The following is a 19,140-nucleotide window of genomic DNA, read 5'->3' as shown; positions in this document are numbered from 1 at the left end:
GCCCCTCTGCCTGGACCACAGGTCACACGACAGGCTGGCGAAAGGGGTGAAGCTAGGGGGGCCTGGTGGTCGTCCACTATGGGGGCTGAGGCAGTGGCTGTACCCCTGGTGACTCAGGGCCCCCACTACCTCCCCACACTCGGGGTCCCCTGTTCCCCCGCACACTTGGGACCCCTACTCCCTACTCCCTCTCACACTCGGGGTCCCCTGCTCCAGTCCTCTCCTTCCGCTTGCCTGGAGAAACCTCTCCTGGCCCTTCTCTGTGTGACCCCTTGAACACAGCAGCCTCTGCCTCCTAGGACACCCAGGGGTTGTTGTCCCCCCCCACCCCACCCCCCGACACACACAGAGCCTCTCACCAGCCCCGCAGCCAATGGAAGGAGGAGGTGAGCTTTAGCGCCCACTGGTGAGGGCCCCGCCGTGGCAGGAGGCTGTGCAGTGTCCCCCAGGGCTCCCCCCACGCCCCGTGGGAACGTGAGTCACATTGATTGATGCAGTCACAAAGCTGGACAGACTCCCAGTGGGAGAAGGGAGAATCGGAAGAGCAGCCAGGGCGGTGAGCCAGGCACAGCGGCACCCGCTCAGGGTGGCCGAACCCTAGACACGGCGGCACCCACTCAGCCAGGACGGCCCTATCCCAGACACAAGGGAACACAGCTTGGGTGGCTGTACCCCAAACAGTGGCACCCACTCAGGGAAGCTGAGCCCCAGACAGCGGCGCCCGCTCAGCAAACGCTTGGTGTGCTCGTGGGTGTTTTCTGGTGGGATGGGATTCCCTGCAGCCCGGCAACCCTCCAGAGTGAGCTGAGGAAAACATCACAGCCTTGAACATGCGGATTCTGGGGCCCACAGCGTCACTTCTAGCCCTAAGGAAGTACTGGGGCTCATGTTTGTAGGCCTCGCTGGACAGTGCTCAGAGCTTATTCCTGGCTCTTGCTCAGGGATCACTCTTGGTGGGCCCCGGGGACCATACAGGGTGCTGGGTTGGCTTGACCCTGTGCAAGGCAAGTGCCCTCCCCCCGTCTTGTTGCTCTGGCCCTAGAGAAAGCGTTGCTAACCTGTGCGTGGTGGGCACTGCTGAATGAGTTTAGGTCCCTAGAGGCTCCTGTTTCTGTGCTCCCCCTGCCCCCATTCCCGCTCAGTCTACTCTCCTGTTCTGGTTGAACTCTTGTGACTTCTGACCCATTCATCTCTGCCCACTCATCGTCTTGCCTCTCATTTCCTGCTTCTGCTTCTAATCTTTCTCACTTCGATAATATTAAAATCAGAGAGATCAAAATAGGAAGCCGATGAGGCCTTAGAGATGGTGTGAAGATTACCACCCTGCAAGTGGCTAAATGTGTTTCAGTCCCTGGCACCTCATGTGACCTGATGTGACCAGGAGTGACTCCTGGGCACAGAGCCAGGAGTAAATCCTGAGCTGTGTGTGACTCAATCACCCTCCAACCCTCATCCCCACCCCCCACCCCCACCCCAGCCTGACCCCCCACCTCAAAAAACATAAATGAAACTATGGGACAGGTCTCTGCCAGTCAGAATTTGTATTTGCCGTTGAGGGCTTTGGGGTCTAGGTTTTCCTAGTAACTTTGTTAACCTTCTCTGAAAACTTGAGTGTAGCCATCGGTTATTGTATCCAAAATGCAGGCGCTCCACTGAGCCCAGCTGGGCTGTGCAAACACTCCACGTCTCATGGCCAGCAGTGCAGGGTCCCCAAAGCATCGCTGGGTGACCCCCTGCACACCAAGCTGGAGTAGCTCCTGAGCCCTGCCAGGGTCACCCACACCCACGCACTCCCCAATACCCCAGCCACCGTCCCTGCAAAAAAAAAAAAAGAAAGATACTGTTTTTTTCTTTTTGCTTTTTGGGTCACACCCGGCAATGCACAGGGGTTCCTCCTGGCTCTTCATTCAGGAATTACTCCTGGCAGTGCTCAGGGGACCATATGGGATGCTTGGAATCGAACTGCGTGCAAGGTCCAGCCCCCTAAAGTGAAACTGTTGCACCCAAGTTTTCCCCAACTCAGTCACTAAAACCAAGTAGATGGACAAGAAGCTTTATTCATCTTTCTGTTCACTGCAGGGAGCCGAGGCCCAGAGCCCTTGACAAGTGCTCAAGAGCTATTATCATTTATCCCCCAAAACTGCATTCCAGAAACAAGGCGTTGATTAAAGTGCGGCGGGATTGGAGGGGAACAAGATGTAACGGGTAAGGGACAAAATAGCTTCTTTATGCTGTTTGGGGCCACTGTGCTCTCCCACAGTTTATCAGAGCCTGCACAGGTGGCGGCTGGCAGAGCCCTGGCACTGAGTCGTAACCTCAAGGACAAATTCTTAAGCCTTAATTGGCTCAACAGTTCGTGGTTGAATTTCTCTTTACTGATGGATATTATTTCTGTCTCTAACGGGCTGGGGGACAGCAGAACTAAACCATGAATCGCTAAGGCTGGACACGTGACTGCCTTCATGCTTGATTGCCGGTCAGGCAAATTCTGTCTGACTTTATAAAAGAATCCACTCCCGAAGTCCAAGAGACTGCTCAGCGCCAAGACACCCATTTGCAGTTGTGGAGCTGTGAGATCCATCCCCAGTGCTGCCCACACACCCCAAGTCCCATCAGCTCAAGTCATCCCAGCCCAGAGCACCCCAGTCTAAGGGCATCACCCCATTCAGAACAATGGCAATAAAGGGAGAAGCAGGGAATTGCATCCACGTGATGATTTGCTTATTGTCGTTGAGGCAGGGCTGATGTATATGGTCTCATACCTCTCACCACCAAAGTGCCCAGGACTGGGCTGGGGTAACAGGACAGCGTGGAGGGCGCTTGCCTTGCACACGGTCAACTTGGCCTCAATCCCCGGCATCCGGTATGGTCTCCCGAGTACCTCCAGGAGTAATTCCCAAGCACGGAGCCAGGAGTAAGCCCTGAGGAGGTCACCAGATGTCACCCCAAAACCAAACAAGAAAAGAAAATGCACTAGAGGGTAGAATAATTCCCACCACAGCCTGCACTCTTCTCAGGCGCCCAGGGAAAATGAGTGGAGAAGCATCTACTGTGTAAGTTTGGTGAGGCTACGGGTCCGACCCCCATCCCAGTGCCAGTCTGGTGGTTCTGCCACGTGGCACCCTCAGTGTCATGGCCAAATGCACACTCTTTTTCCTTTTGTTTGCTTTCACTTGGGGGCTACACCCAGTGGTGCTCCGGGCTGACCCCTGGCTCTAGACTCGAGAATCCCTGTTATCACTGCTGGTGGGGCTAGGGAGCCACACGGGAATGCGGGGATCAAACCCGTGTCAACTGAGTGTCAGGGGAGCACTTTACCCGCTGCACTGTCACTCACTCCATCCCTGAACGCCTCATCTGTGTGGTTGAGCATCTAGGCTGTGCACTGTGGGCCACCCCACCCCCAGAGCAGGCCGAACAGCCACGTATGTGGACTCGGAGCCTCCCAGAAATAGCAGCCACACAGAGAGGGCGGGCAGGGGTGAGGCTGCTGCATGCAGGGAAAAGAGCGTTTTGTCCAGGGAAGCTCAGGGCCGCATGGGGTGGGGCCAAACTCCAGGCTTCCACGTGCAAAGCATGAAATTAAACTTTTCTTTTTGGGTCACACCCAGCGATGCTCAGGGGTTACCCCTGGCTCTGCACTCAGGAATTACTCTTGGTGGTGCTTGGGGGACCCTATGGGATGCTGGGGATCGAACCCAAGTGGGCCCCGTGCAAGGCAAACGCCCTACCCGCTGTACTATTACTCCAGCCCCCGGATGGAACTTTCTGAGGCAGCTCCTGGCCTGAGGTCCCTTTTCTTCAGTAGGGGTCTCCCCCACAGTGCTGAGGGCTAAGGGTCACATGGTTCCGGGAATCACACTTGAAGTGGTCTGACTCTGCTCCCTGGCCTAGGGTCAGAGAGTAGAGAGGTCAAGGCTTATTTATGCCCAGGGACCAATCCTGCCTGTGCTCAGGGACCGTAGGCGGTGCCAGGGATGAAACCAGAGTAACCACACGCAGGGCAAATGCCTTTACTTCTGCCCCCAAAGTTTAACTTTTCGGGGTTGGAGCGATAGCACAGCGGGTAGGGCATTTGCCTTGCACGCAGCAACATGGCCAACCCAGGTTCGATTCCCAGCATCCCATATGGTCCCCCGAGCACCGCCAGAAGTAACCCGAGCATCGCTGGGTGTGACCCAAAAAGCAAAAAAAAAAAGTTTAACTTTTTTTTTTTTTTTTTTTTTTTTTTTGGAGATCCTTACATAAAAGCATAGCCTTGTTTGTTTGGTTGGTTGGTTTTGGGGCCATGCCCAGCTGTGTTCAGGGGTGACTCCTGGCTCTGCACTCAAAAATTACTCCTGGCGGTATCACATGGGGACCAAATAGAATGCAGGGGATCAAAGCCAGGTTGACTGTGTGCATGGCAGATGCCTTATGTGCATCTTTTTTTCAGGGGGTCATACCCAACGATATTCGGGAGTCATTCCTGGCTCGATACTAAGGAATCACTCCTGGTGGTGCTCGGGGAATCCTATGAGATACCCGGGACAGAACCTGTGTGTGTGTGTGTGGGGGGGGGGGTGGTTAGGGAGGCTGAGGGGCGGGGCCATAGTAGGGTGTTTGTCTTGCATGCGGACAACCTGGGTTCGACCTCAGCCTCCCATATGGTCCCCTGAGCACCACTAGGAGTAATTCCTGAGTGCAGAGTCGGGAATAACCCCTGAGCATTGCAAGGTTTGACCCTAAAAGCCAACCTCTACTCCTCCAAAACAAACAAGCAAGCCTGTGTCAGTTGTGTGCAAAGCAAGTGCCCTACCCACTGTACTGTCTCTCTGGTCCCCCACAGTATAGACTTTTTAAACTCCTCAAACCAGTGGCTGGAGAGACAGTTCAGCAGGAAAGGTGTTGGCCACGTACCGTATATAGCCCCCAAGCACATTCAGGTGTTACCCCGGAGCACAGAGCCAGGAGTAAGTCCTGAGCACAGCTGAGTTGATCCCTCCAAACAACCCCCTCCAAAGAAAACAGAAACAAAACAACCCGTTTCAAGCATACTCTTCATCTCCGTGTTTTATTATTCATAACAGTATAGAATAATATACTGTTGGCAGGGAGTAAAAGAACAGGGGGCAAAACATAGTGAGGAACAACTAGGGGCTGGAGAGATAGCACAGCAGGTAGGGCGTTTGCCTTGCATGCGGCCGACGCAGGTTCGATTCCCAGCATCCCATATGGTCCCCTGAGCACCGCACCGCCAGGAGTAATTCCTGAGTGCATGAGCCAGGAGGAACCCCTGTGCATCACCGGGTGTGACCCCCCCAAAAAAACACACTAGGGAATCAACTGGAATCAACAAATTACAACAGACCCCCTGGTGATTCCTTAAGGAAATATCCAAGTATGGGTTGGAGAGATGGACAGTGGGTAGGCGACTGCTGGCAAGTGACTGACCTGGCAAGTGACTGACTGACCTGGATTTGATCCCTAGCACCCCACGTGGTCCTGATTCCTGAGCACAGTTACGAGTAAGCCCTGAGCACCGCTAGGTCCCTCGCGCCCCTTGCCGGCCAGCAGATTCTTGGGCAGAGCCAGGAGTCAGCTCTGGGCACCACCATGTTCTCCCCTCCCCCGCCCCCCAAGAAATAAAAGTGTCTTTTTGGAGGTTGATTTTTGGGCCACATTGGGCAGTGCTCAGAAGCTACTCCTGGATCTGTTTTGGGGGTTCATTGCTCTCTGCAGTGCTCAGAGGGCCATATGGTGGCAGGAATAGAAATTCGACGTCAGTCACTTTAATTCTTTCTCAAGTCCTAAAGCAGTACTTTTTTTGGGGGGTGGGGTCTTTTGGGTCATACCTGGCTGTGCCCAGGGCTTACTCCTGACTCTATGCTCAGGGACACTGCTGGTGGGACTTAGGGACCATATGGGGTGCTCGGGATTGATCCAGCGTTGGCAACACAAAAGTCAAACACCTTTTTTTTTTTTTTTGCTTTTTGGGTCACACCCGGCGATGCTCAGGGGTTACTCCTGGCTCATGCACTCAGGAATTGCTCCTGGCAGTGCTCGGGGGACCATATGGGATGCTGGGAATCGAACCTGTGTTGGCCATGTTGGCTGCGTGCAAGGCAAATGCCTTACTCGCTGTGCTATCACTCCAGCCCCAGTCAAACACCTTTTAAAGCAAAGAAAAATTGGCCCAGGAAGATAGTGTAGTGGGTAAGTGCCTGCCTTGCATGCGCAAATGGAGGTTCGATGCCTGTCATCCCATATGGTCCCCCAAGCACCGCCAGGAGTGATCCCTGAGTGCAGAGCCAGGAGTAACCCCTGAGCATCAATGGGATGTGTCTCCAAAGTCCTGTCCCCCCCCCCCCCCCAAAAAAAAAGGCAAAGAAAAAGACAAATAAGGATAACAACAGAAACAAATTACCCATATTAAATTAAATCCTAAATACACGGACCAAAGAGATAGCACAGCAGGTAGGGTACCTGTCTGGGTTCAATCCCTTAGCAACCATATGGTCCTGCTGAGCCCACCAGGAGTGATCTGGGAGCACAGAGCTGGGAGTAAGTTCTGCTGAGCACTGCCAGCTGTGGACAAAAATAAAACAAAATCCTAAATACACTTACAAAAATACTCGAAACAGTAAGTTTTTAAAAAGGAAAGCCTATTGTTTTTAAAAGGCAAGTACTTTACTCCCTAATTCTTATGCTATGTCTCTGGCCCCTAAAACAATATTAAAAAATAATTTTGCAGCATCTCAGACTCTACAACACTGATAAACCAGGAGTAGTGCCCAAGATTGGTTGGGATATCCTTGGAGACAGCATCCAGTCTCGATGAACAAAATATAAGCACACAAAGGCTTAGTCTATAACAACATGTTAGTAATCTCTTACACAAGGGCTTAATGGTTCCAGGCTGAGATACAGCAGTTTTCACTGACTTTCTTCTAAGGAAAATTTTTTTATCATTCTTTTAATAATTTATAACAAGAAACATAAAATCAATCATTGAAGGCCTGCTATGGGGGCAGACTTAAGGGGTGGGAAAATTGAAAATAAAGGTGCGATGGTGGTGGGACTGGTGTTGGAATATTGAACGTCTGTAACAAATCATCATAGACAACTTTGTAAATAAATAAAATGGGAAAAAAACTAAGGACTGGGCCACATAAGTATAAAGAGTACTGACTTTTTTTTTTTGCTTTTTGACCCCAGCGATGCTCAGGGGTCATTCCTGGCTCTGCACTCAGGAATCACTCCTGGCGGTGCTTGGGGGACCATATGGGATGCCGGGGATCGAACCCAGGTCAGCCGCATGCAAGGCAAACGCCCTACCTGCTGTGCTATTGCTCCGGCCCAAGAGTACTGACATTTTATTCGTTTATGACATAAAACACTGATAGAAGATATATGCTGTGAATCTAAAAATGGAAATATCTAATACTTAGTGTTTAGATTCTATATTTTTTTGGCAGCGGGGCACACCAAGAGATGCTCAGGGCTTACTTCTGGCTCTGTGCACAGGGATCACTCTTGGCTTGGGGACCATATAGAATCCATACAGTCTTGATAGAAAAGTTTTTGATAATCCTAAATTACCCGTCCTTATCATGCTCAATAATTAATCTGAAATAAAATTTTACAAATCTTCAATAAAATAAGATTTTGTCAACCTTATCAGAGAAAAAGTTTAATTATCTTTGTGTTCTATGTTTAGATGATGGACTCCAAGCTCATTATTGAGGTAAACTGTAGGAAGCCAAAATATGTAATTTTTATGGAGTTGTGTTTGCAATTTAATACTATAGTGTCATACTGGATTCAGGTGGGTTTTGTCTATTTTACATGTTTAAGTTATGCTCAATCACTGTACCACTGTCCTCCTGTGACAGTGATAATGAGATTACCTGGTGCCCCGAGGCGGTTTGTGGGTGTGACTGCCAAGCTACTGGAAAGTGGGGGATCTGGGTAGAGGAAGCCTAGTTCTGATCCTAGCAGGCTTGGAGATCTCAGCCGTGGGTCCCGCATACCTGGAGTCCTCTACTGGTTCTTTCATGCGTGAGGCTCGTCTGTGCCTGTAGAGAGTGGCCTTGAGCATGGCTGTGGCTGGGTTCTGGAGGTTTTCGGCTGCGGGGTTCTGCTTTGGGCAGGGAGGGAAACTCAACCTTTCTGAGGAGCCCCAGTGAAAACAGCCTGGCATGGGAGCAGGGGGTTCTGCCTTATGCTAAATAATGTCAATTATTAATAATTGTAAATTATATATTATATGTATATATATAATATACATATATATATTATATATATATATATAATATACAGCGGTAGGGCGTTCGCCTTACAAGTGGCCAACATGGCCGACCCAGGTTCGATTCCTCTGCCCCTCTTGGAGAGACCGGCAAGCTACCGAGAGTATTGGATATGCCAGACACAGTAACAACAAAGTCTCCAATGGAGACGTTCCTGGGCCCGCTCGAGCAAATCGACGATCAACGGGAGGGCCTTTTACCTTTTTTACCTTTTATATATTATATGTAATTTAGCAAAATGTAAATTATACTGCGATTATATTAAGGATCCCTTCAATTGTGCAATATTTAGAGTCTTACAGCTCTTAAAATGTATTTTGAATCAATAAATCTTAGGAAAGTATGTTGAGTCTAAAGAGAAATGTGAGTAAAATGTTTTTTACATTTTAACATTTTTGTTAAAATGTTTTGTTACAATGTTTTAACATTTTTTTCCCCAGGGGGGTGGGACATACCCCACAACGCTCAGGGCTTACTCCTGGCTCTTTGCTCAGGGATCACTCCTGGTGGGGCTCAGGGAACCCCACAGCGGGCCAGGAATTGAACCCGGGTTGTCCCAATGTATGCCAAAGGCCCCTAACATCATTCGTGGACTGTGGCTGAAATGTATCAGGCGGGTTCACAGAGGGCTTGGAGGCAGGATGAAATGATCTTCCTGCGCCCTGGGTACCATTTTCTCACCGGCCCTTTCCTCCTTAGACACTCGGAAAAAAACCCAGACCATATTGTAGGGTGGAACTGGCATAAAGACTGACCTAGTCACCGAGCCCCCAACCCCCAAGTCCGACTGCCAGGTCGTTGAGCCATGCCCCGTGCCCTGCCGGGGACCAGCCTGGCCTGGCATGTTCTTTAACTAAAAGCCAGGGGGCCGCAGAGTGGCACTGGGAGATGGGGCGGGGGCGGGGGAACGGTTGGGGGGAGGGGGCTGAGATTCCTCCCTCTAACAAGAACCTTCGAGAAGGTGGCTTGTAGGTCAGGCCCTACAACCGCGTTCCTTCCACGCTCCATCTGAACGCGGGCTCGTAGGCTGCAGAAGCACCTTCCAACGAACATAACGAAAATAACGGCCACCGCGGGCCGTTAATACCCCGCAACCGTCCTTTTGGCCACGCCTCTCTCTGGAACCTTCCTCGAGGGTGTTTCCCCTCTGGGAGCTGGGGGTCTCAGTCTTCTCTCGAGGTTCTCTGGGGTAAGACGTGTTCTGGGTGCGCTCCTGCCCCCCGCCCCCGACCGTCTGTTGGTGATTTTATCCGTTGGGGTGGGTAGTAACTAGTGATGCCTTCAACGGGTGGGAGTGGGCGTTGGGGGGGGGAAAGGGGGATTCTGGTTCTTGGCGGGGGGGGGGTCACCGTTATATTTTTTTTCGTTGTTTCTCGTGGGCACAACCTGGTATTCTTTTTTTTTTTTTTAAGTTCCTGTCTCTTCGACGTTTTGATGAACGTCCACTCCACTCCTCCTCAAGTCACTTGGTTGTGCCTGCGGTGGGCGGTGGGCATTTGGGGCGCTGTGGGGTGTCTGGGGGGTGGTGAAATTAGTGGCAACGCCCCAGCCCCGCGCCCCTGGATTTTCATCCCCTCCACCTTATTTTTTCTTACTTTGTGCGTGTGGGGTGCACTGCAGGGATGCACCCAGGGCCTCGCACGGCCCCGCGCCCCCTCGCTCGGCCCCAGTACGATTTCCCCCCATTTTCTTTTTTTTTTCCCCGTTTATTCATTTTGGGTGTGGAATGAGCCAAACCTAGCAGCACGGGGTGGGGTGGGGGGGCTGCGAGTGCGGGGGAGCAAACGTCCCCACTCCACTCCTCCTCCAAAGCCTGCACTGCAGCCTTTGACCCATCTCCCTGCCCCCCTCAGGCGGTGCCCAGGGGACAGAAGCGGGCCGGGAGCGAGCCCGGGTGTGCGCAGCGCAAGGACCTCCGCGCCGGGCCGCTCGCCCGCCCTCCCCGCTCTAAGCAAGTGGGGTGCGAGCCAGGACCCCCTCCAGGCCGGCCCTGGTGAGGATGGACTCCGGAGGCGTGCGCCTGTCCCCCCCGCGCTGACGGCTCACTCCTCTATTCGCAGGTCCTCGAAGGAAACCGAGAGAGGCAGAGCTACTTCTGGGCTGTTGGTGACAAGCCTTGGCTCAGGCCCGGGAGGCTGGGGTCAGCAGGGACAGAACGGAAAAGGCCCTCGGGTAGGTCGCCGGCGCGGGCGCAGGGGGCTCGGGCCCACCCCGACGGCGCGGTGGGCGGGGCCGGGCCGGGGTCGCCCGGGGCCGCCGGGGGCGGCTCTGTCCCGCCCGCCCCCGCCGCCCCGCCCCGCCCCCACAGCTCCGCCCCCGCCGCCCCGCGCCCCGCCCCGCCCCCACAGCCCCGCCCCCGCCGCCCGCGCCCCGCCCCCGCCCGGCGGGCTCGTGTCCACCTTCCCTGATTGGCCGGGCCCGCGGAAGTGACGTCACACAGGCGCCGGAGCGCCCGCGGGGACTGGGGCCGCCTCTCCCGGCCCCGCCCGTCGCGCGCCCCGCCCCGGGGACGCAGGGGGCGTGGCCCGCGCCCGAGGACGTTGGCGGGGGGCGGGCCCAGCTCGCGCGCTCGCGGTTGGGTGGCGGGCTCGGGCTGCAGCGCCCGGTGCGTGCCGCCACTTCCGCCCGCCCGGGGCCGGCCGGCGAGCTGGGGCATGGAGGTGGGCAGCGGGGCGGCCAGGCCGCGGACAGCCAAGGCGCGGGCGGCCACGCGGGCCCCTCGGCGTGGAGCGGGCGCGGCGCGCGGGGCGTCCCTCCCGGCCCCGTCCGCCCGGCCGTGCGCCGCGACGCCGCGCGCCCGCGACCCCAGCCGCGGCGTCGGGCGCGGGGGCAGCCCGCTCTGTCGGCCCCCGCCGCCGTCGCTCGCGGGAATAGTGGTTAGTGCCAGGTGCCTCGCGGCCCGCGAAGCCGCCCCTGACCCCGAGTGGATCAGAGCCGCGGGGCGCGGGGAGGGCGGCCGTGCTCCCCGCCCGAGTCCTCTGGCAGGCCTGTCCACCCCGGCGGCCGGCAGCGGCCAGCGCGCCGGCCGCCCTGACCGGGACGTGGGGCCGGGAGGAGCGCGCAGAGCCCGTGTCAGTGGCCTCTCTTTTTGCTTTCAGAGATGTCCTTCCCGGGTTGGAGTCGGGGTCCAGTTGAGTGCAAGTCCTTGCCCCTTCACGGGTGAGCCCAGGAGTCTGGGCTGACGGCATCAGCCCGTAGCTCTGGAGCCCAGGTAACCCTACTGACTCGCATGCACGGACCCTTCCTCAGACCCTTGCTCTGCCCCACACCGCCGGACCCAGGAGCCGAAGATCCCGGGCCCAGCCAGGCGCAGCGGTGGGCCAGGAAGCAGGGAGGGTGGCGGAAGGAAGTGACACCTCAGGTGGGTCCCTGGGGGTGTGGTAGGGACTCATGGGGACTGGCACATGGCCCCCAGGACCACGGGGCTCTTGGGGATAAGCATGGGGGGGGCGCGGTTGTCACGTCTGGCTTTTTATTCTATTTACTGCTTGGGGTTCATTGTGGCATTCCTTGGTGGCCAGGAGGTGTGCAGGGTTGAGAGTCGCTGAGGTGTGAAAAGTGCTGGTAGCCCGGGGAGTGTCCGAAAGCACTAATCTCCTGCTGATCCCAGTGACGCTGGGCCTGGGCGCAGAGGAGTGCCTAGGGTTTGAAGTGTATCTGCCCGAGGGAGAAGTCACTGTTACTTTTCGCTTCCTCTTGTTTTGGCCTTTCTTTGGTAGCATCCTTTAGGTTTCTAAAACGTGAGAGTCTTAAAGGTGTGGCGGTCCCCTGGAGTTTATCAAAGCGGGTGGATGTGTTGAGGGGCTTTACTCTCCAGTAGCAGGTGTTGCCCAAGGGGTGGGGCCCTTGGGGTGGTTCCCAGGCCGCAACCTGTGGCCGGGTCAGTAACAGAGAGAGGCCCACATGAGGGGCAGGTTCCAGAGAAGTGCCTGCTCTGCTCACACTCTGTTCTGAGGGTCGAGATTTGGTGGGTGCCACTGGAGAGCAAGGCTGTGTCTGTGGGGTCCTGGCAGCTGACCAGCCTGGAGCTTGCTGGGTCTCTGGGAAGCTCCAGGAGGGGCCGTTGAAGACTCCGCATTCTTAGGCCACCCGGAGCTGGAAAAGCCAGGAGCGGAGCGTTCTTGGAGTCCTCATCACACGGCTCTGCGATTATTAGGACTTAAATGTCAGCCTAGCAAAAGGGACTGGGAGAGGCCAGTGTGCAGAGGGGCAGCAGTCTGGTCTGTGGCTGTTTAAGGAAGTCAGCCTGGGAAGGGTGGAAGGAAGTCACAGCTTGAACTTTTTTGCCTTAGTGATTGGGGAAAGTTCCAGCATTTGTCTGTTAGTGTCTGCAGTTCCCACTTCAAAACAAGTGCGAGTTTGGAGGAGCCCCTGGGGGCCCTTAAGTCTGTTCCGAGTTGCCGCCGTGAAATTGACATGTAGCAGTCAAAGTTGTTACAACCTTGCCCAAACCCTGGTAACAGTTCCCACAGCCTGAGCTGCGGGATCAGAGCCCTGCTCAATCCCCACACAATCACATGGTGTTGAGCATGGAACCATATGAGCACTTGGTCATGGGCCTCTGGAGAGGCCCCAGGTCACTGGGCATAGCTTTGGGAAGACCCTAGCTACTTCTCTGTGTATATGTGTAGTATGTGTTTCTTGGGCTAAGCTCAGGCCAATAATTTATTTAGATTTGGCAACACAACCACACACATGGTCCTTTGATCTTTTTTTTTTGGTTTGCTTTGCTTTTGTTTTGGGGCCTCACCTGCAGTGCTTAGGGCATTCTCCTGGCAGGGCAGGGGAACTGCCCATATGTGCTGCTGGGGATTGAACCTGCGCTGGCTATGGGCTAGACAAGTGCCCTACCCACTGTACTGTCTGGCCTCTATGGCCCTTTAGAATAGCTGTGAGACGAGGCTGATACAGTCAGTGTGCTGTAGCATGTTCCTACGATTTCTAGATTCTCTGGCACTTGGCAGTTGTATGAGAGTAGTTTCCATCTACTCGAGAATATTTAGTCATTTTGTGTGTGTGAGAAATATATATATTTTTTCATTGGGCCACACCCAGTGGTGCTTGGGGGACCGTATGCAAGGCAAGCACCCTACCTGCTGTACTGTCTCTCTGGCCCTGAAATAAGATAGTTTTATTGAAATAATTTAACTTGGAGAAATGTGAAGGGAGTGAGGGATACATGTTCAGGAAAAGACCTGGGCTTGTCCAGAGCGGAAAAAGGCTGAGAAAATTTAGCCTGCACTTTCTGGAGTATGGCGGTGCAGTCACTAGTAATTTCCTGGTGGGCTGCTTCTGCTCAGAGGGATGAGGGGCTGCTATGGGGTCAGAGGTAGGGCAGTGATAAGCACTGGGCGCAGTGGTATTGGGGGCCTCCACGCATCTCTTCCGCTCCAGAACGACCCAAGGCAGAGCTGAGGGGGGCATCGGTGCTGGGATCAGACAGGGCCCCCGAGATGTTCCAGATTCACCCTGCTGCACTTACACGGAGCTCTGTTGACGTCAGATTTCCAGTATGACGCTGGCCCCAATGGCAGGTGAAAGATGCTCTTAAATACATCAATTTTATACTCAGCAGAAACCTGTGGTACTTGTGGGCTTTCCCTACTCCCAAGCCCCTTGGGCAAGGTGGGCATTAAGGCAGCGTCCTCGGTCTCTGTCAGGAAGGGCTCGTGCTGTGTCCCGGGGAGACCATGCTACGTCTTGGCTGTGCTGCTTAGGGCTCGGTGACGCTGTCTTGTGGAAAAGTTGTGATTCGTCTTTTAATCTTTTTAGGTGGCTTTTTTCTCTCTCCTTATAATTTTTTGTCCTTGCCTTTCTTTTTGGGGCACTCCCAGTGGTGCTCAGGGCTGATTCCTGGCTCTGCTCAGGGAACCATATGGGGTGCCGGGGATCGAACCCAGGTTGACCACATGTAAGGCCAGCGCCCTGCCCTCTGCATTTTTGCTCTGGCCTGAGTTCTTGTACTTGGTGTGGGCTGATATTTATGATTGTTGAAAGTGTTCTGTTGTTTTTTTCTCTTCCTTTGGTGTTCCCGGGGCGACATACGGCAGTGGCTGTGTTGCACACCCTTGGTTGACGTGCTTTGCCTGCCGGGCACGGTGCTGCTGGCACATGGACTCTCCTGTGGCTGACTGCGCGAGCATCTTAGTGGTGCTTGCTCTCTGTTCTGTGGTTGGGCACCCCACAGAGGGGACTGTGGGACACCAGGCATCAGCTCACAGCCTCAGGCTAAGTACAGGTTGGACCCCGGAATCCCTCAGGACTGACTTCTGAGCATAGAGCTGGGAATCAGCCCTGCCCCCTGCAGAATGCGGGTCCCGGGGACCCTCCAGAAAACCACCTAACTTTTAGCTTGTAAGACAGCTTTTCGGCCCCAGGCCCTTTCATGGATTTTTATATTTCTGGGAGTTTCTAGGAGTGGAAAGTGTCTCCAGCGTTTCATGGGATGCCCCAGATCTGTTCTTCGAATGCATTGCTAATTTTGTTTGTTTCCCAGCCCTCTCCTCTGGACAGCTGCACATTATCCTATGGTAATTTGTTTCATAGCAAAGTGCTTTTGTTTCCTCAGTGGTATCAGGGACCAGGTAGTGTCGGGGATGGAACTCAGGTCTCCACATGCACAGCATGTGCTCCTGCCCTCGCAGCCATGTCCCTGACCCCCATGTTAGGACATCAGCCGGGGCCTTGGTACTGGAGTTCGGGCGGCGATGATTCTGACTGAGCTCGGCGTGTCTGAGCACCAGGGCCTCAGCAGGAAGCGCCAGGAGGCTGCAGGCTGTGTGTGCCCTTCCCCTGGGCCCTCTGATGTCCCCATTTCCTGGCAGCAGGTACAGGATGAGCACTTGCTGCTGGTGTACCCCGGGCGGGACCTCCACTGTCGACTTCCTGAAGCGCTATGCAGCCCAGCCAGCCCTGTGCAGCGAGTTCCAGACGGCCAACGAGGACCTCTGCTACTGCCTGGAGTGCGTGGTCGAGTATCACAAGGCGAGGGACGAGCTGCCACTCTTCCACGAGGTGAGTCCCCACCCGAGGGTGCCCCAGCACTCAGAACCTAAAGCAGGCTCATCTGACTCCTTCTCTCACGTGGATCCCAGACTGTTTTGTCACGTGAAAGGACCCAATATGACAGTGACTGTTGGCTCAGGGCGGGGGGGGGCGGGGCGGCTTGGGAGGGGGCTCTGTCCCTGGTGCTGCGCTGAGGCCTCATGGCAGTTCTCAGCCTGGGTCAATGCCGGGCCCTGCTCCCTGTTGGCACGAGGGTGCTCGGGAGTCACCAGGCCAGGGGGCAAGTGTTGGGGGAACCACGGAAACCAGGGTGCAGCACAATTCTTCATATGGGCTTTGAACATTTGCTTCATTTCCACGCGTGGGCTCAGACTCAGAACATCAGCCTCCGAGCCACACGGCGTGGGAAAGACCGAGGGTGGGTTAGGAGCCGTGTGGAGTGACCTTCGCGTTCTGCCGGGTGGTGCTGGGGGTTGAGCCGGGCTCTTTGCCCATGGGGCCAGCGCCTTGACCCCTCCTCCCTCCAACCCTGTGTCCTGTGGCTGATGCTTGCTCGGCGCGGGTAACAGGGCTGAGTTGCTGCACGGGCAGTGTTGGCGCCCTTGGTGGACTCGTATCATAGTCCCATCCCATGAGGTGCTGTAGCTGCTGAGAGCCGTGTGTCTGGTACTTCTAGAAAATTCTCCTTGTATTTTACATTTAGGGAAACGTTTTTAGGAAAATGTTTGGAGCATACAATATAGTCAGTGTGCCTTGTTGATAAGAGACCGAGCACATTGCCTGTTCTTTCCCCCGTAGGTTTTATGGGAATTGGAAATTGTACGGCTCACAAACCATTTTGAAAAATCCATGAGTGCGGAAATCGGTGATGACGATGACGACGAGTTGTACATTGTGGACATCAATGGAGAGGCGCAGCTGTTTGACTTCACCGGCCAAGACTTTGAGAACAAGCTCCGAGTGCCACTTCTGGAAATCCTGAAATTCCCGTATCTGCTCTTACATGAACGTGTCAGTGAGTATCTTCCATGCGCACGCCAGTATCTCTCACGGCCGCATCAGGGAGCACCTTACGTGAACACGTCATTGTCTCACATGGCCCCATCCGGGAGCACCTTACACGAACACGGCCGTAGGCAGCCACAGGTGGTTCTTAGATCGAATCATTTTGTTATTCTGAGAACAGTAGCAGTTTCGGCTGATTGTGATTGAAAATCCGTTCGCCCGAGTATACAAACGCCTTGCCCACATTCCCCAGCCTTCTGTGCTGGCCTTCCCAAGCATGAGGAAACGTGACTAGCGTGTGTGTGCCGCATCCGCCGCATCCACCACGGCTCTCTCTCTGCTTGTGCTGAGGTTCCTCAGTTATCTCTCCCGTTCCTCTTCATTCTTCTGACGGGTCTAGTGGTGTCTCAGATGTGACCCCGTTGGCGTTTTGGGCGAGGCGATTCTTTGTGTAGACTCCATTGTAGAATGTAGCTGCATTGCTGGCCTCTGTCCGCTGGATGCCAGCCTCCCCCGCAGGTGTCTCGTACAGCAACAGGAGTAAGAACGGGCGCAGGGAGGACAGTGTTGAGAGGGGGAAGGAAACAGGCATATTTGGGGATTTAGGGCTGGATCATCCCTTTGAGCCAGTGGGGAAGTTGGATTATTCAGTAAATGGGAGGATGAAAATAGCCGTTGCTGGGTGGGAGGGGGGACTTACTTGATAGCTCCTCAGAAAAGGCCATGTGGGTCAGTGTAGAAGGCTGATGGATTTGGACTCATACAGATACCTTGATACTAACACACTAACACCCCCCCACCCCCCATGCTGCTGGCATGTGTGTGTTAGTTTGAGTGATTCCTAGAACAGTATGATCGGCCTGTTAGTCTGTAGGTGCGGACTGGTCCGGCATTTATGTTTGATGATCGGTATTTTTGCCTCAGTTAAAAGTACTTCTCCTTCAGCCGGAGAGCCAGGCTAGAAGCCTTGCTCCGTGGATAAGATTCGTTGTCTCTGTGCAGATGAGCTGTGTGTGGAGGCGCTGTGTCGGATGGAGCAAGCCAACTGCTCCTTCCAGGTGTTCGAGAAGCACCCCGGGATCTATCTGTTTCTGGTTCACCCCAACGAAATGGTGAGTGCGTGTTAGCACGAAGGGCGCGTGTTGTGCTCTCGGGGCTGTGGGACGGGTCGGGAGGGGATTCTTCCCCCTTGGAGCTGCTGGGCAGCGCCAGCATTCTTGTCACAGTGTCCTGCATGGTGTTGAATCAGTTACCATGCGCAAGAGTGCCATGTGACTTGGACAGTCTTCTTTTTCTTACTGTTTTTGTGTTCACACTGACAGTGCTCAGGGCTCACTCCTGGCAAGCTTTAGGGGATCCCATGGGGTGTGGGGGGATGAACTGCAGTGGACTACATGCAAGGCAAGCTCTACCCACCATACTGTCTCTCTAGCCCCCCCTTTTTTGTTTTTGTTTTTTTTTTTTGCTGTTTTTGGGTCACATCCAGCGATGTTCAGGGGTTGCTCCTGGCTGTACACTTAGCAGTTACCCTGGCAGTGCTTGGGGGACCATATGGGATGCCAGGGTTGAACCCAAGTTGGCCACGTGCAAGACCAATGCCCTACCTGCTATACTATCGCTCCAGCCCCTAGCCCTTTATTTTTAACTTAAGTTTTTATGATTTTTTTTCATTGTATCATTTTTTATTCGTTTTGAGAATTTCAGCATGCTCTTAGCATGCTCGGGCTACTCCTGGCTCTGATCAGAAGTTAGTTCTGGCAGGGCTCAGGGGGACCATATATATGGGTTGCCAGGGATCAAACTTGTGCACCTTTGAAAGGCAGCGCCCGACCTGCTGTACTGTCATGCGTACCCCACAGTATCACGGGTACTATAGTGTTGGGGTCATTGCTTTACACTCAGGTGCTGAGCCAGTCCCTCCCCAGCGTCCCACGCCCCTTCCCCTTCCCACCCCTTAGTCGCCTTCTAGGTCACTCTGGGCTCATTTCCTTTAATCCCTTCATTTCCTAATACTCTGCAGCTGGATCTGGGATTTGTTTTCCTGACTATTCATGCGTAGAATTATCTTAAGAATCCTGTTAAGTACGGTCATGATTTCTGTAGGATGAGTGTGGAATGACTAAGGAATCCATTTTGCTTTCAGGTTAGGCGTTGGGCCATCCTGACTGCCAGGAACTTGGGGAAAGTGGACAGAGATGATTATTACGACTTGCAGGAGGTTCTGACGTGCCTGTTTAAAGTGATTGAGCTGGGGCTGCTGGAGAGCCCAGACATCTACACTTCCTCTGTTCTCGAGAAGGGCAAGCTGATCCTCCTGCCCGCGCACATGTACGATGTCGCCAACTACAAGAACTATTGGTTAGGTGAGTGCTCCCGTGACTGCGAGCGTTGGAAGGGAGCACGGATGTCACAGTACTGGGTGAGCCGTGGAAGAGGGTGGGTCTGATGGAGAGGGGCGTGCTGCCGCCTCCGTCTGTCAGATACGCCCCTTTGGGCTTGGAGTTCGGCTTCTGCTGTGACACACACCACCTGTCACCTACTCCACTGATTCCAGGTCTGTCTTTTTTTGTTTTTGTTTTGGGGTCACACCCGGCAATGCACAGGGATTACTCCTGACTCTGCACTCAGGAGTTACTCCTGGCGGTGCTCAGCGGACCATTTGGGATGCTTGGAATCGAACCCGGGTTGGCCGTGTGCAAGGCCCTACCCGTTGTGCTATCACTCCAGCCCCTGATCCCAGGTCTTAATAGTCCTGTGTGACACTGGGCCACAGTTGGGGCGTGAGATATGGTGGCTCTTGCCCCTGGGGGTGCCTTGGGCCTGACACCTGTGTGTGACGGTG

The 19,140-nt window shown here is 54.4% G+C and overlaps 1 protein-coding gene across 1 annotated transcript in view; it reads left to right on the top strand.

Moving 5' to 3' along the window:
* The first annotated feature begins 10,853 nt into the window (after nt 1-10,853).
* The window catches only part of SETX (senataxin), a 33,123-nt gene continuing 24,836 nt past the window's right edge, over nt 10,854-19,140 (top strand). Inside the window, exons 1-6 of the mRNA XM_056132666.1 lie at nt 10,854-10,948; nt 11,387-11,499; nt 15,116-15,302; nt 16,092-16,308; nt 17,301-17,410; nt 18,442-18,661. Coding sequence (XP_055988641.1) covers nt 15,123-15,302; nt 16,092-16,308; nt 17,301-17,410; nt 18,442-18,661 — 727 coding nt within the window. The 5' untranslated portion in view covers nt 10,854-10,948; nt 11,387-11,499; nt 15,116-15,122. The remainder of the gene's footprint in view (nt 10,949-11,386; nt 11,500-15,115; nt 15,303-16,091; nt 16,309-17,300; nt 17,411-18,441; nt 18,662-19,140) is intronic.

The sequence above is a fragment of the Sorex fumeus genome, unplaced genomic scaffold (assembly GCF_029834395.1).
Source record: "Sorex fumeus unplaced genomic scaffold, SorFum_2.1 ptg000095l, whole genome shotgun sequence".
Lineage (NCBI taxonomy): Eukaryota > Metazoa > Chordata > Mammalia > Eulipotyphla > Soricidae > Sorex > Sorex fumeus.
The sequence above is the reverse complement of the archived record's forward strand: the minus strand, read 5'-3'. Positions and strand labels throughout refer to the sequence as shown.